General features: G+C 32.9%; 2 protein-coding genes across 5 annotated transcripts; both read left to right on the top strand.

Annotated features, from left to right (window-relative positions):
• The first annotated feature begins 6,194 nt into the window (after window positions 1-6,194).
• Window positions 6,195-17,331, top strand: LOC109188335 (probable beta-1,3-galactosyltransferase 2). Of its 4 annotated transcripts, none has more exons than XM_019338968.1 (12): window positions 6,195-6,293; window positions 6,446-6,606; window positions 7,325-7,421; window positions 7,550-7,614; window positions 7,717-7,928; window positions 8,045-8,108; window positions 8,444-8,516; window positions 8,640-8,760; window positions 8,852-8,939; window positions 9,039-9,164; window positions 9,273-9,382; window positions 9,778-10,284. In XM_019338968.1, exons 2-12 carry the CDS (start codon window positions 6,494-6,496, stop codon window positions 9,924-9,926), a joined length of 1,218 nt encoding a protein of 405 aa, XP_019194513.1. In that variant the 5' UTR covers window positions 6,195-6,293; window positions 6,446-6,493; the 3' UTR covers window positions 9,927-10,284. The 4 variants fall into 4 exon arrangements, with proteins under 4 accessions (XP_019194513.1, XP_019194512.1, XP_019194511.1 ...); XM_019338967.1 differs by adding an exon at window positions 17,320-17,331 and having other exon boundaries at window positions 6,276-6,606; window positions 9,778-9,970; XM_019338966.1 differs by having other exon boundaries at window positions 6,276-6,606.
• LOC109188337 (autophagy-related protein 8C-like) lies at window positions 11,269-13,287 on the top strand. Its single transcript, XM_019338970.1, has 6 exons — window positions 11,269-11,287; window positions 11,399-11,460; window positions 12,297-12,352; window positions 12,435-12,487; window positions 12,755-12,873; window positions 13,008-13,287. Exons 2-6 carry the CDS (start codon window positions 11,424-11,426, stop codon window positions 13,100-13,102), a joined length of 360 nt encoding a protein of 119 aa, XP_019194515.1. The 5' UTR covers window positions 11,269-11,287; window positions 11,399-11,423; the 3' UTR covers window positions 13,103-13,287.
• Window positions 17,332-17,768: the final 437 nt, after the last annotated feature.

Here is a 17,768-nt window from a genome sequence, read left to right as displayed (position 1 = left end):
CTAATTGACTTTTAAGTTAAAGTTTAAGGGCCTATTTGACCCCTTTTCCTTTTTTTAATTAGTAGATATTGTTGATGTGACATTTGAAAATAAAGGAATAAAGTCCAAATTGGCCACTGAACGTAACGGCAAATTATGCTATGTGCACGTGCGCACCTTGCAAGGTGCGCACGGCGCTAAAACAGCGTCGTTTTCCGTGAAAACGACGCTGTTTTAATTAAAAAAAAAAAAAATTGTTCGAAACGCCGTTAACGGCGTTAACGGCATATTCGTTATGAAATTATGAATATACAGTTATGACATTATGAATGTACAGTTATAGAATTATGAATGTATAGTTATGGAATTATGAACATAGAGCTTCGAAAATTATGAATGTTCGGTATGGAATTATGAATATACAGTATGGAATTATGAATGTACAGTTATGGAATTATGAATGTACAGTTATGGAATTATGAATCTACAGTTATGGAATTATGAATGTACAGTTATGAAATTATGAACATAGAACTCTGACATTATGAACATAGAGCTTCGAAAATTATGAATTTACAGTTATTGAATTATGAATGTACAGTTACGGAATTATGAATGTACAGTTATAGAATTATGAATGTACAGTTATGAAATTATGAATATACAGTTATGAAATTATGAACACAAAGTTGTGAATATATGCTCCTATAACAAAGTGGTCTGAAACTAATTTTTTTTTTTTTTAAAAAAAAAAAAAAAAAAAAAGGGAAGATAACGGTGCCTGACGGCACCGTTACCGTGCCCATGATGCACGCTGGGCACGAGCCCACAGCATAACTATTGGAACGTAACCTGAAAATGCAATTAGGCCACTGAACGAAAAAAAAGTGCAATTAGGCCATTGAACACTCAAAAATGTGCAATTAGGCCACTGAACTCTTCAAACGTATGCAATTTTACCGGATAGCAGGTTATCATCAATTTTAGCAGGTTACCTGCTTACGTGGCAGCTTAGTTGACATTTTTAATAATTTTTAATATAAATTTTATAAAAAATTAGAAAAAATTAAATAAAAATAAAATAAAGTCGTTTTTATTTTTTTAAAATTTTTTTAATAAAAAGTTATTATTAAAATTTATTAAAATTTATTAAAAATGCCAACTCAGCTGCCACGTAAGCAGATAACCTGCTAAAATTGAGGGTAACCTGCTATCAGGTGAAATTGCACATTTTTGGAGTGTTCAGTGGCCTAATTGCACCTTTTTTTCATTCAATGACCTAATTGCATTTTCAGGTTACGTTCAGTGGCCAATTTGAACCTTATTCCGAAAATAAATGCAGTGTCTCTTAGAATTGCCTGTGACATGTTGTAGATTTTATAAGTGCTATATATTTCTAATTTTGTTGCATACACTTGAGCTATGAGGCAAAGAAACAAACCAGTGCAATATATGTCAAATGGCCCAAATCCACTTCAGTGACTTTGCCATGGTTTATCTTACATTGTGAACCTTGGTTTAAAATAAGCTTAAGATTATATATTTACAATTGACATATTTTGTACCTGTAATTAACCGTTTACGCGTCTGTAAATAAATTGAAGGCATGTAACAAGTTAATTACATACATATAACATGGTGATTACATGCACAATGTAGATACATAATATGTTACTGAATGTGTCAATTACATACACATGATTTTAAGACCAGAGTCTACAGTACAACATGGACTTTGGTCCATGGTATAACAATTGTCGAAACAAGACCAACAATTATACTGTGGATCATGGTCCAAAACGGCAGACACTATAGTTGTATTTGAGTATATATTGTCAAGCGAAATTGTAGTTATATCAAAATGATATTGTAGTTGTATTAAAATGAGACTTCAGTGCATGTTTGATGCCTGGACCACAATGCATTGTGGACCGCGATCCACAGTATAATTTTCCAAACAAGATTCACCCCACCATTGCAGCCTAAATACAAAGCCCAACTAGCGTGGCCCAAAAAGAGAATGAAGAAAGATATAGGCCCTATTTGGTAAAATAATTAGCTTATCAGTCAATTTTGACTTATTTGACCACTATTAATTATTTGATTTGGTTAAAAAATCAATATAAGTGATTGGTTAATTAGCTTTTTTGTAACTCCAAAATGCTAAAATTTAAAAAATTGCTCATAGCAACTTTTTCAATTAGCTTTTTGAGAAAAGAAATTATACCAATCAACTAACAGCTAATTTACCAAACACCTTTTTTCACAATCTGCTAGTATTATCAACTAATTATATCATCTAATTAACTCAATCAGCTAACAACCATTTACCAAACATGACCACAATTGAAAAATCAAAGGAAATAGAAAGAAATTAAGGTAGAGTTGGAGGAGCAAGGAGGTGCTCAATCTGTGGGCAAAACTGCAAAAGAGTCGCAATAAACTAAAGTGCAAAGCCAATGTTAATTTGAGAAACATGTTACTGGATTCAATTGCACGATTTTAACTTTTTTTGGAGTCAATTGGACTTAACTATATTGTATTTTGTGCATAATTTAGTAACTTATATGATCTTTTTTTTTTAATTCTTTAATTAAAAATATTTCTTATCTATTATTTACACAATAAATTTTCATGATAATTATACATTTAAATCACAGACTTTATTTCAAATACACCACTTTAATTTTGACTAGTTAAATAATATATAGTTCAACAATTTTAATCATACATATGTGGCAATATATAATTATATTTGTAACATAAAAATGGAACAAAGATGTGGTCATTTGAGATTTAGCCTAAAGCCATGGATGCAATGTCCATATGTTACTGTTGCTTAGAGTTTCATCTTTGATTGGTACAACATCAAATTTTGCAATAAATAAATAAATAAATTTGGTACAACATCAAATCATGCTACACCCTACCTTACCAAACTCTTAAGCCTAGGATAGCTGCCACCCAAACTAGTGGGTACAACAAGCTATTCACAAATCACAATACTAATTCTACTTTCAAATTCTACTTTCAATTTTTACTCATTTTCACACATTTTTTATGCAGACACGTTTTCTTGAACTTACAAGATAAAAATGTCATATTCATACTTGTTACATCAAGGAGTAGAATTTAGAAGTCCGATAGTAGAACTCATTCTACGTTGTATCTAATTATCCATGTCATCTTCAATCACTTTCACAATTAATAATTTTAGTTTGGCTAAGTTATAGTTATAATTCTCTAATTATGTGTAAAATCTACAATTCTAATAAGAGCGAATAATGTTAAGTCCTTAACTGAAATAAAAAAAATGTTGGTACTAATTGTTTCTTAAAATGAATGGTTCATATTATTTTGATTTTAGTATTTTTTAATGATTTTTCTTATTTACCCTTTATTATATTATTTTCTTTCCTTAAATGACCTTAAATTCCGTTAGTATAAACTTTATTAACGGAATATTCTGTTAACTATTTATTATTCTTAACTTACTTATTAATTTCTATAAGAAATGTCTTAAGTTCGAACCACATTCCAATTAGAGTTAGCATAATTGTTAAACATATACTACGAATATGTTAAAATGTATTAAAAATATAATATAAAATTTAACATAAATTTTGGTCAAATAAGTAGCCCGATTAAATACATAGCATTCAATGATTATAAATCAGGAACTTTGAAAATTATTTGATTTTTTTCATTAAAAAAATAATAAATTTAAGTTTAGTATTTTTTTTTCTTCGTTTAATTAATCTTCTTTTGATTATTGAGAACAAAACTTAATATTTCAATTATGCTTTTATTAATGCATGAAAACTTCTAAAGACATTTGTAAGTTAATTTTTACTATATTATTATAATAATATCTATTGTAACCTTATATTTTGAATTATTTATTATCATCATCTATTGACAACAATTGTCATTGGCAAACTCTTAAAACAATTTGTCTCAACAGCGAATGAAAATAAAAAAAAAAATCAATGATTTCATTATTGTTGATGAAAAGTATGTACGCCACTTTATTCAATTGTTATGTTGTGGAACTGTGTCCACCTTGCAATGTGGACACGGTTCTATGTTCATAATTACTTAATTATATATTTATAATTATAAAGTTATATATTTATAAATTTTGAACTTCATATTCATAATTATTGAATTCTATATTCACAATTACAAAACTCTATGTTCATAAGTACTGAATTATATGTTCATAATTATAAAGGTATATATTCATAATTTTTTAACTTCATATTCACAATTATTGAATCTCTATATTCATAATTACAGAACTATATGTTCACAACTCTATGTTCATAATTATAGAACTATATGTTCATAATTTTTTAACCATATATTCGTAATTATGAACAGTTTTAGAACCATGTCCACCTTGCAAGGTGGACACGGTTCCATAGCATAATTTGCCCACTTTATTGCTCTTATTACTTAAATTTAAAAATAAATTAGTAGCTACAACAAAAAATAATACATATGCATTTAATTAATTTAGAATTAGATGTCTCACAACACATGAAACATGCAGGAAAAAACTACCACTACCAAATATCAACATGTGCTTGTAAGATAAAGAGTTCATAGCACAACTAAGATCTCAGTCATATACGCTTTCCAAAAAAAAAAAAAAGATCTCAGTCATATACACAACAAGACAAATCTAAAACTTCATACACCATAATCTCATTGCATGATGAATCCCTTTATGATACCACCAATAACCTAATTGCACATGACACACTACCAATAACAAAAAAAAAAAAAAGACATGTACTGAAAATGAAAACAATAACAATGCTACACAAAAGAGAATTAGAAATTTAAACCAAAAAGAGTATTTAGTTAGACTCTCGCTTCTAGACTTAGTACTTAGATTAACGTTATTACAAAGTTGCAAACATTTATTTTTGTGACAGTTATATATAATCAATCTCTCATATATTATCTGCATTTATATACTTTAATTACCGATTTAAATAAACAAATTCAACATTTATTTACTTATGCATGAGCATCTTCTATATAATATTGCATTATATACTTTGAAATACTTATTTAAAAATAAGTATTGAGCATTATCCTATTCGCGCAAAGCGCGTAGAAAAACTAGTCTCTTACTTATATGCGCCAAAGGTCTTATGGTCTAGCGACATAGTTGTGGTCCCTCAAATGAGATGTCTCAAGTTTAAACAAATATTACATTGGTGTAATATATATCTTATTTTTATTTAATTTTATTTGATTACACAAATCTCTAATTACGCTAGAGATCCATGTCATCTTATCCACATCTCATGGATATATAATATATAATATATAATATACATCTTAAAAGTGATAAATGTAACATTACCATGTCTTACCATGGTTTTTGGAGCACATAAAATGAAGAGACACTTCCTTAGAATTCAAGATATTTAACATTTGTGTGGAACATGTGTAGGGCCATTATCAAGGTGAAAAAGTTTGGTTAGTTGGCGTAGTTTAATATTTTTACTTTTGGTACAAGATGATGATGTCTTGTACGTTGAACAATCAAATATTCCGTATCATATATTCACTTTGGAATTTGTGGCGTATCGTATTTTAATCATAATATACATTTCATATTTTTATCTTATGGCAAAAGGTAGAATCGTCCGGTCCAAACACTCTCTTGTATTTTGATTCAAAAGTTTGTGAAAGATTTAATCTGGTGACTTAATTGATCAACAGAAAGTTAGACTTTTATTCATTCAAATACAACAATAATTGATTGTGTTGCATATGATTTTCTTAGTGCTGAATTTTTTTATGTGTGTTTTTGTGAGCTATTATATAGAGGTAAATTTTATATATTATGTGTATATATTCTCAAGTATTAAAAAAAAATTTAAATATTGAAAAATATAAAATTGAAATAAAAAAAAAAGTTAAAAGAGAGAGAAATGAAGTATACTCGCCTAGAAGAAGAAAAACAATCAGAAATTGTATAGAAAAATCCACCGACATTGTACAGAAGAATATTTAATGTCAAGTAATAAAATCGTCGTCTTGTAAGTTGTAATAATATTTACAAAAAATATCCATTTAATGTTATCATGTGCTTATATTTACTGTTGTAATTATTCGTCCAAGGATTCTCGATTTCTCGGAGGTTTTGACGATACCCCGCCGACAATTTTTAGTATAGTATCTGGATGTGGACTGGAAAATTATACATTAAAAAAAAAAAAAAAAAAAAAAAAACAGCTAAAGAAGGGTCTTCTGTTGAGGGAGCAAATTGCAGAAGCAATCAATTGCGGTGGGTGGGTCATCCAATTCTTATTTCTTCTTCTTCTTCTTCTTCTTCATCATCTTCCCAGCTCATTGATTTCAACTGAAAACAAAAACCAAGAACACAAAAATCCAGTCTTGAAACTCAAATTCTGTTTCTTGTGCTGCGTCGACATGAGAGCAGAAATGGGTGGTGCTTGAATTCTCAACTGCTTATTGAATTTTAAGCAAAATGGGGTGGAAAACCAGAGGATCAGACTCCACCTCAAAAAGTTTTGTTTCCAGAAAATTAACAATCTTGCTTTGCATTGGATGCTTCTGTGTCGGGATGCTCTTTACTGGCAGGTTAGTTGTTTCTAGCTCTTCAGTTTTTGTCTTGATGAAATGAAGTGTTAGTTATGCAGAATTATGTTGCAGATTTTAGGATATTATAAGATGATGATGATGATGATAGCACATTTTGTTTTTTAGGTTCTTACTATGTTTTAATAATGCATAATCACATTAAGTATTTTGGCCATGTCACAAGTAATTCAGTTGGTTTCTGGGTGATAAATTATGGGTAAAGATGCAGGATCGAGTCTGACAGTCGTAATGTGGAATACTTGTAACCATAAGGCACTGGTCCCACCTAATAGGTCAGTGAGTCACCTTTGATTTACCAAAGGCGAGGGATTTTGCCTTTTGTGGGCAAGTATTTTGGCCATTTAGGTTTTTTTTTGGGTACATTTGATGGAAATGAAGATTGAATTAAAGCATGTGCTCCATGCCTAAGCTGATAGTTGGATTATATGCTCAACACGCCCCTCACGTGTGGCCGATTATTTTTGATGGGCTCCAAACAACACATATTCGAATCCATGACCTTTGGCATGGATCTGATACCAAATTGAAGCATATGGTCCATCTCAACTAAAAGTAGTCTAAGCCGATAGTTGGATTATATGCTCAACAGATTGAACAGAATCACTGGATTCAAAGCTAGTTATCTACAATTCTCCTCTGTAGTTTATGGAGTGGCTTTGTATATGCATGCCTTATTGATTGTGTATTTTGGTGATAGAATGTGGGCAGTGCCAGAACCTAAGGGCATGTCAAGGCCAAAGCAGATTGAGGATGGAGATATAAAGTTAGCTTCAGAAGGCTGTGATCCTAGAATTGTGAGTACCTATAAGTTTTAAGAAATTTGTACAATATTGTAGCATTGATATAAGAATCTCGGTATAGAGGTTCACTGGGAGCTTAGCAATGTTATTTTTTTTTATTTTTTTTTTGTCTCGATTGGTAGAAGGATGTACGAACTGAACTCAGATATACTATTGGGGATGTTTCAAACACAAAACACGCTATACGGTATGTTGCTTCTTGTGCCTGTTGTGTATATATGTAATGAATGTTTGTTTTGATTTAAATATGTATTGAGATACAAAATCGGGGCTGTCTTTAAAAATGCAGAACTCTGGATAAAACTATATCGAATTTAGAGATGGAGTTGGCAGCAGCAAGGACTTTGCAGGATTCTATACTTAGTGGCTCTCCCATATCTGAGGACTTGAAGATTCCAGAATTGACCAAGAAAAGGAAATACGTAATGGTTGTAGGCATAAATACAGCATTTAGCAGCCGCAAGAGAAGAGATTCTATCCGTAATACTTGGATGCCTCAAGGTTGTCGAGTCGTTTAATTTATATCTCTTCTCTGTGTCTATGTGTTGTGACTTATATCGATACGCTGTTTATCTGTTTGTTTTGGGATAATTGATTCTTGACTTGTCGCCAAACAGGGGATAAACGAAAAAAGCTCGAGGAGGAAAAGGGCATTGTAGTTCGCTTCGTTATAGGACACGGGTGGGTGCTAACTGTACATAATTCTGGCCTATAAATTTTACATTTAATCTTATGAACTATTAGCAGATGCCAAATTGTTTCTGTTGGGCATCGGCCGGGTTGGCCGAGTTCAGTCCCTGCTCGATTCGAGACGTGTCGTTGTGGCTTACAATGGAGGGATGTGGTTAAATTGTTAATGTCCACCTACTTATCACCAATTGGTTTTAAGTAGGATATGTCAACCAAATAGCCAAGAAACTCTGTTGTTAAGCGTGTTTGACTTACAGCAATTTCTGCACTTTTTCACTGATCATGCTGATTTCTTCTTTTATCTTATGTGATCTCGCAATCACCAGTGCTACTGCAGGCGGCATTCTTGATAGAGCAATCGAAGCAGAAGATAAGAAACACGGAGATTTCTTGAGACTGGTAATTCAAATCCTTACACAGTAATGTTCTTTTATTACCTAATTAGGATAGGATCTAATCCTCCCACAAGTTTGGCTTGTTATCCTATCCTCTGATCCTCACACATTAATGCAATGTCACCAGGAACACGTCGAGGGATACCTCGAGCTATCTGGCAAGACAAAGACCTATTTTGCTACAGCTGTTACTCTATGGGATGCAGATTTCTATGTGAAAGTTGACGACGATGTACATGTAAATTTAGGTAATAATGTAAAATACTAAAATGTAACTAGCTTAGTTTTTCTCCTTGCGCACACTCTTATTCTTATATTCGTTAAAACTGAATGCTTCAGGGACACTCGGAACAACTTTGGCTAGACATCGTTCAAAACCCCGAGTTTATATTGGGTGCATGAAATCTGGTCCTGTCCTTGCTCAGAAGTAAGCAGAAGATCGTTCGACTCCAATAATATCTAAATGGGTTACGGTTATTTACTTTTGTCTTACCAATTTATCTTAGTTTGTGTTTTTTACTTGCAGGGGAGTGAGATACTATGAGCCCGAGCACTGGAAATTTGGCGAGGGAGGGAACAGGTATTTCCGTCATGCCACTGGGCAGCTATATGCCATTTCGAAGGATTTAGCCACCTACATTTCGATAAACGAGTAAGCATTTGTTTAAATTCTCTTTATGGGCTTCAATTCAATAGTACTGTTCCCTTGCTCGAGTATATGTATTCGCTTATAGTGTTGAATCTAATTTTATCGTCTTAGGAATGTGCTACATAAATACGTTAATGAAGATGTTGCTCTGGGATCTTGGCTCATTGGACTGGATGTAGAACACATCCACGACCGCCAATGGTGCTGTGGAACTCCGCCCGGTAATAGTTCACTATAATTTTTCTCCAAAAAAAAAAAAAAAAAAAAACCCATATCAGAATTTCAAGCCTTTACCCGATAGAACTCGAGTCTTTACCTTATTACATGTGTGAGCATATAACCAATAATGTGCAATCTAACTAGCAGCTTAGGCTTTTAGTTGAGATGGAGCACATGCTTCAATTTGGTATCAGAGCCATGCCCCGGTCCACGTAGCCCAAAAGTAATTAGCCCACACACGTGAGGGGGCGTGTGATTATATAACCATTAATGTGCAATCCAACTACCAGCTTAGGCTTTTTGTTGAGATGGAGCACATGCTTCAATTACATGTACCAACAGTAGTAAGGGAAGTACTCATCCTGATTCGATCACTTGATCTCGATTTTGGCTGCAGACTGTGAATGGAAGGCTCAGGCAGGCAACATATGTGTTGCTTCGTTTGATTGGAGATGCAGTGGGATTTGCGGGTCGGTGGAAAGGATCAAGGAGGTCCACCGACGGTGTGGGGAAGGCGAGAAAGAGTTGTGGAATGCCGTCTTCTGACCAAACCTCGATCTAGAGGTAGTGTTGGCAAGCTAAGATTGCAGGTCTATATATCGATTGTGATCCGATCTGTGGATTATATTGTTTCTTCAATTCCTTGATTTTTCTGGAATATGAATCTATAGAATATATACTTATGTGCTTACCCTCAAGAAAGTGAGAGGTTGGTGTGGATCTAATCCATTTTAGGAGAGGAGAAAGATCATTGAAGCAGCCAGTAGAGATGCAAATTAAATGTCAAAAATCATTGCTTTTTTTTAGATGTTTAGACTTAGGAAACAAAATTTGTTACTTTAATTTGTATGTCTCTGAATATATATGTATAGTAGCAGTAGCTTGCTGCCACTGTCTTATTGTACTTTCAGTAGCAATTTTCCTACATGCTAAATTTCTCAGTTCAATTTTGTTTTTTTTTTAATGTTTCTTATGTCAGAAACTTCATTATATAACAAGGTTAGTTGAGCGTATAGTAGCACTAACTATACACTTCAACAATTTTTTTTTTTTTTTTTTTTTTTTTTGAAAGTTACTGGTTCAACAATTTATATTTTAACATATAACTAATTTTTTCAAAACTTAAAGAGATTCTTATTTTACATCTTTGAAAGTCTATTTTATAATAATTATGTATTTTATTATAAAAGAGGAATAATATTTGCAACACATGGCAGACGTTGCGCTTATGCAACACACTGCAACCATCTGTATTTCAGGCGTGGAAATGGCCTTAGGTTTAAGAAAAATAAATGTCAAATTAGTCACCAAACTATTATAAGTTATGCAATTAACTAGATTATCAAAAAAAATAAAATTGTGTAAATGTGTAATTAAAACATCTATCTTTATAAACTATAATACAATTAACATTTGTAGCGTAGCTTTCGAGTAAAGTTATCAAAAGTCTAAAAAAAAAAAAACATGTAAAAATTTTTCAAGTGTTAGATAAGATTTTTAATAGACTTTATTAAAAAACAAACGACTCCAAATATTATTTGTGTAAGTTTACAGAATCACATATTTCAATTATACAAAATTTATTTTTAACCGATGGTCTAGTTACACAAATAGGTAGCCTATTTGATTAAAAAAAATGCACGGTAAACTATAAAAGTACAAACTCAGACTTTAACCAAATAAAAGACAAGTCAAAAACCTTATCGTTAAGCGGCATTACTATAACTCGAATCGTAGTGCTTCAATAAGTTGAGAAAATACATATAGACAGATACTAACATAGTCAATAGTCCTTAAAAAAACAAAAACAAAAAAAACAAAAAAAAAAAAAACAAAAAACAAAAAATAAAAAGAAAAACAAATAAAGGCGCTAATCAACAACTCTGTCACAAACAGTTTGGTGCTTGGTAGTGCCCTTACTCCCTCAGTCTTCTTCGTTACTATCCTCAGTATTCTTCCCATTTCCTTTTATTTTTATTCTCACTGAAGAAACCCTAATTCTTCTTCAATCTTTGCAGTTTTCGAAATCATCCACTGATCGCCATGACAAAGAGCTCCTTCAAGTTGGAACACCCCCTTGGTATGATCGATCCCTCGTATATCTCACAATAGTTTGTGTTTGTGCATCTATATGTGTAGTGCGTGTTTTGTTTTCTTCTGGTTATCGGATCTGATATTTGACTTTCCCTAATTTTCGATTGGTTAGTCGATTGTTTGATCGAGTAGAATTGTAGGGTCTTTATTCTATTTCTGCTCCAATTGACAATCCTTATATGGTATCCTTAGTTCATGACTGATTTTTTTTTTTTTTTTTTTTTTTTTTTTAAATCTGTTTTCGATTTTGTGTTTCTCGCTTTTCCTCTATTCTATTGATATTGCAACTGAGTGTCTAAATCATACAAAAAAAGTAAAACTAAAAAAAAGCTGTTTTTTCAGTGTTTTGATTGCCTGTCTTTTTGTTCTTTATGCTAGGTTGTTCATGCAAAAATGCTATATCATGGTGAAATGCTCATTTTCTTACTAATGCTTTTGGCTTTAGTTGATATTGTGCTATGGATGGAAGAAACATGTGTTCTCTATGGAATTTGTTGCGTGGAACAAGACCATGGCAATTGCACACCCTAGATAATTGAGTGAATAATTAAGATAATAAAATAATTTCAAAAATAAAATATAGGATTATGCCATAGTTTCACCTTTTGTTATCTTCTTTTTGCAAGCCATGCATGCTAAAAAGATGAGCACAGAGCAACTATTCTTGGGTGGACTCTTTCTAATGGTTTTATTTTATAAATTGTTCTGATAATTTGGCGTGTTTTTCAATATTTTCCATTCAACTGAAAAGGCTTAATTTATCTTATCTGCCTGGTTCAATCATCAATGTTCCTTAATATAGTTTGGTTTCTCACTATTCAGAAAGGCGACAGGCAGAAGCTGCTCGTATCAGAGAGAAGTACCATGATAGAATTCCAGTATGGATACCATTGCCCGTGCCCTTTTTGTATTTAATAGAGATACAGTCTGTATTCTAACGAATTCTTCTCTGTTATACAGGTCATTGTGGAGAAGGCCGAAAGGAGTGACATCCCTGACATTGACAAGAAAAAGTTAGTTGCGCGAGCTAATCTGAAATTGTCATTAATTTTGACTTTCAGTAACTTTTAGTTGTGCAAGCTGTAAATTTTTTCGATGCAATCATCTATCCTTTGTCTGCAACCACTCCAATCTCTTGATAAAATATTTCAACCAACTTTGTAACACTAGAAATTTTTTGATCCTGGACATGTTGCACACATTATCTTGTGAGGTACACCTTTGTTATCTATGCTTCTAATGAAACAACCTTCTGATACTGTTAACTGTGCTGTTTGCAGGTATCTGGTTCCTGCTGATCTGACTGTCGGGCAATTTGTTTATGTTGTCCGAAAGAGGATAAAGCTCAGTGCAGAGAAGGCCATTTTTATTTTTGTCAAGAACATCCTACCTCCCACTGGTTAGGATAAATTTCCATCATGATTCTCATGTGAAACTATTGCTTACTTTCATACCTTTTTGTCCCTTTTCCTTTTATGGCTATAATCACTTGTGTCATTTTATTTGGTTGGTGTTCTTGATTGTCAATTGCAGCTGCTATGATGTCTGCAATTTATGAGGAACACAAGGACGAGGATGGCTTCCTCTACATGACTTACAGTGGAGAGAATACTTTTGGATCATTCTGAAGCTGCCAGCAACAAAAAACTACCTGGTTTGTAAATAAGTGTTCGCGTAAATCCTTTATCGTTTGTCTGATGCTATACTTCTGCTTCTCTGAAGACAGTTCTTCTGAAAGTACTTGTTTAAAATTTAAATTCGAGCCTATAATATATAAACTTTGATTTGAAGTGGTATATACAGACCATTCCCCATATGCAATTTATTGAACTTCATGAAACTGAAGGCCCCATATGCATCAAGAGTGCTTGATCCTATCAAATTAGAGGAATATACACTTTTTAAGCAATATGCCATTTCTAGGGCTTTTAAACATTCAACCTCAGTCTCATACATTGTTGCAAAAATCGCGCCTAGGCGCCCGCCTATGCGGTCCCCAGGCGCCTAGAGGGCGCCTAGCGATTTTTTCACCATTGGTCTCATATTTAGAAATTTGTTAGGTAATGGGCAAAGTCCAATAGAGATGATGTGAGTTTTAAGAGAGCAATTTGAAATATGGACTGCATAGACAGTTCAGTTGGTCACATTGATGAAGTTTGGGAACAATGATTCGGGGTCGAGTCTCACCAGCGGTTGTGTGGGAGCAATCCCTCAAAGTGAGGGGGCTCCTTGTGCACAGTAAGCAAATGTTTAGTCTCTGTTCAACTGAGTTACCATGATTTATATCCGTAATTTTTTTTTTTCTACCAACCAAATAGTGAGATCAATCTTCTTTGACAATTACTTTTCCATGTACGTGTTTAATAGGAAGTCCATATGTATATACGGTCAACGGCATGCGCATGCGCTTGTCCATCAAGAAACAGACATATATGTAAACATCTACTGGTCAGAATTTGGACACAAATACTATTATGCATTCACACACCATGTATTTGGGTTCTATTATAGTTCCAGTGATGGACTTTTTTGTTGTTTAAGATGTGATATATTCTAGAAGATAAATATCACAATTTTATTGTTTTTAAATGTAAATTTTATAATAAAGAATAATACGCACAGTTAATAATTAAATTACACATTTATTTATGTATATATGCTCAATATGCCCAATCATGATACATTTAATAATAAAGAATAATACGCACAGCTAATAGTTAAATTACACATTTATTTATGTATATATGCTCAATATGCCCAATCATGTGTGTAGATCAGTTACTTAACTTTTAGATGAGTATATACAACACGTGGGCTATAATATTTTTTCTATGGTACACTTATATTTATATATATTATAATATTGTATGTTATATGTGTAATTAGTATTTAGGCCTAAATACTATTTTTTTTTTTTAATTACAAGAACTATTGGAATGTGAAGCTCGCAATTAATGATTTGAAGCACTAATATAATCTTCGAATATTTGAAGCACTAATCCTGAAGTATTGTATATATTTGGGAGATCACAAATTTAAATCTCAATGAGGACATCAATACTACATTGTAATAGAGTCAATATTACTTTAAAAAAAAAAAAAAATCCCAAAAATTCTTGCAAAAAAGGGGCATGAGGTATAAATGCACCATTGCCATTCCTACTAGCGAAGACCAAACTCAGCAGCAGCACACGCGTCCGTTTTATTTAACATTAATAAAAACTTGGAAAACAAAAGTTGTGGTGGTCCATGGATGTGTGCTCTCTTAGTCTCTTTAGTTGACCACAAATTTTCTCAGCGTCTTTCACGTGGAATAATTCAATGCTGCTGCATACAATTTGCCATATATTCTTGACAATATAATATAATCCTGCAAGTTTGTGTGTGTATAAATTAGGCGTCAAGAGAAAGTGGGCGGTTTATCTCCGCCGGCCACAACTTTGGAGGGCAAGAGAAGTTCAATAATTCTCACTAACCCGGCCTCTCCTCTCCCAACTGATCAACCATGGCTTTGTTCAATTTCTGGGGCTGCTTTTCGGAGTCGAACCGATACGTCTGCAACGGCGACATCTGCGTCCTGCGAGATCCCAACACCACCCTGAAGAAGAAGAAGAAGGCAGCAAGGCAGAGCTTTAGAATCCCATTCACCCAGTTCTCTTTGAGAAAGACTTATTGACATCCCACATGTGTGATTGGCTATATTTATCTTTGTTACAGGTTAATTGTTATCTCATTGCTTGTAATATGCATATATACTTACATATTAAATTCAAAATGGTTTAAAGTTTAAATAAATATATCCATGATCATGTTTTAATTTCTTGGTATTGTCATAAGAATTTGTGAAGTACAAGTTCATTTCTCATTTACTCTTTAATTATTATATCATTTTTTTTAATCTGGATTTAGTTCTTAATTAATTAATAATTTCATCATATTTTGCTCAAAAGTTTCTGATTTTGTCATTTTTTTACTAATTTCATCCCATTTTTATGAATTATATTATTAGTGGAGAATTAATCTCAAAATAACATTATAATTAATGACTAAATTGTTATTTAAATTAGGAGATAAGAATTAAGATTCGAATATAATCTTAATGTTTTAAGAAATGTATAGACTATCGCCAGGATATATTCTAAAAAATATCAATATATCCATGATTGTAGTTTGGTATAAGAATAGAAAACAATAATTCTAGGAAGACTTTTATTATTAATTGATCTAATTTGTAAAATATAAGAAGAAATATATTTATAAGAATACCAAGGAAATGCTTTGTGGACGCCGGGTATCACCAAGGAACAAACTCGGCTACGGTCGGGGCAGTCCTTCTAGATGCCAGCAATCATTTTGTTTCGGCCTTCAGCGCGCCTATCCTGAGTTGCTTTTCTCCACTTATGGCCGAAGCATTTGCGTGTAAAGAGGCCCTCTCTTGGCTAAGGGCACGAGGTGAATAATCTATACTGCTTCATACGGATTGTCAAACGTTACAATGCTATCTATCTACACCGGACAACCCATCTCATTCACGGTTCATACATTGGTTATGCTATTGATAGTTACAGAAATTATATGTCTGCTTTTACTTCCTGCTCAGTCGTTTTTATTCCTAGATTACAGAACTTACTAGCTCATACTTTAGCTACTTCAGCCTTTACGCTTCCTTCGGCAATGTACTGGGACGATGTCCCACATGACTCTATTTCAGTTTATCTATAAATACAACCACATTGATTGACTTTCAAAAATATTTATAAGAATACAAAGAGTCTTAGTCAAGTCAAGAATGACAAAAGGTAGATTTACAATACTATAGAGAGAGGGAGAATGAATTCTAATGTAACTAGAATATAGAGTCTTAATACGTTTCATCAAGTTTAATGTTTTCTGGATAGGACATTGAGCTTATCCCTTAGAGTGTCATTTTTAACCTTATTATAGTTAGGACTTGGTGAAGATGCCTGCTAGTTGGTCTTTTATAGAGATGTAGTTTACTTATAGTTCATTTGATGCTACTTTGTCATTAACAAAATGATAGTCTATTTCAACATGTTTGGTTCAAGCATGAAACACATTATTTGCACACAAATAGGTTGCACAAGGTTGTCACACCAGAGTTTTGGTGGCTTTTGCATAGTAAGACCAACATGGACGGAGCCACTATAGGGGCAGTGGGAGCAGCTGCCCCCCTCCCCCTCCCCACTCCTTTATATATATATGTATGTATATACATATATAGCATTAAATGTTATATAAAATTATTAATAGTTTAGTTGGTTGAACTCCAAATTTGTTTAAATTAAAAGCTTATTATTATGGTCACATGTTCAAATCTCATTAGCTTAACACTTTTCTTTATATTTCATTGACATTTCTAAAGTCATTTAAACTTCGTCCCCACTCAAATAATTTTCTGGAACCGTCCCTGAAGACCAAGTTCTCGAATTAAAGCAACTAACCATGTTATCTCTGTTGAGACGTCGGCTATAGCTTTGTATTTTGCTTCTGTTGATGATCTAGACACTATCTTTTGTTTGTGACATGCCCAAGAAATTAGATTTTTACCAATAAAATAGCAAAACCACTAGTGGACTTGCGATCATCAGGACATCCCGCTCATTCCAAGTCCGAAAATGCATGTTGTCATTTGAATCTAATTTTGTAAAACGTAACTTGTAGTTTAGAGTAGCTTTGACATACCTTAGAACACGCTTTATGGTCACCCAGTGGTCATTGGTTAGCCCTGCATAAACTGACAGAGTTTGTTTACGACAAAGGAGAGATATAGACGAGTGATGGTTAGATATTGTACTGCTCTAACTAAGTTGCGGTAATATGTGAGATTGTGATATGGTTGAGCTGAGTTTGTTGCACTTAGCTTGCTGTTGACTGGAATAGGAGTGGAGATTGGCTCGTAGTGTTTCATTTTGGATCTTTTGAGTATTTCGAACATGTACCTTCGTTGTGACAGGATCATCACCCCCTTATTATGAACTGTCTCGATTCCCAATAAGAAGTTTGAAGGTCCCATATTTCGGATCTCGAAATTTTCAACTATTCTGTTTGTTATGGAAGTCAAGAAACTTTCGATGATGCTCATTATTAGTACGTCATTACATAGACAAGTACATAAATTTGAGCATTAGTAGCATGATAGATAAGCAAAGATACATCAGTTTTTGAAGCCTTGAAACCAATCAAGAGTAGACATTTGAACTATGCATGTGGTGCTTTCTTCAAACCATATGGAGAATTTTATAGTTTGCAAACATGAGTAGGGAAATTATTGTC

This window comes from Ipomoea nil, unplaced genomic scaffold (assembly GCF_001879475.1).
Source record: "Ipomoea nil cultivar Tokyo-kokei standard unplaced genomic scaffold, Asagao_1.1 scaffold1421, whole genome shotgun sequence".
Classification (NCBI taxonomy): Eukaryota; Viridiplantae; Streptophyta; class Magnoliopsida; order Solanales; family Convolvulaceae; genus Ipomoea; species Ipomoea nil.
Note: the sequence above shows the minus strand (reverse complement) of the source record. Positions and strands in the feature narration are given on the sequence as shown.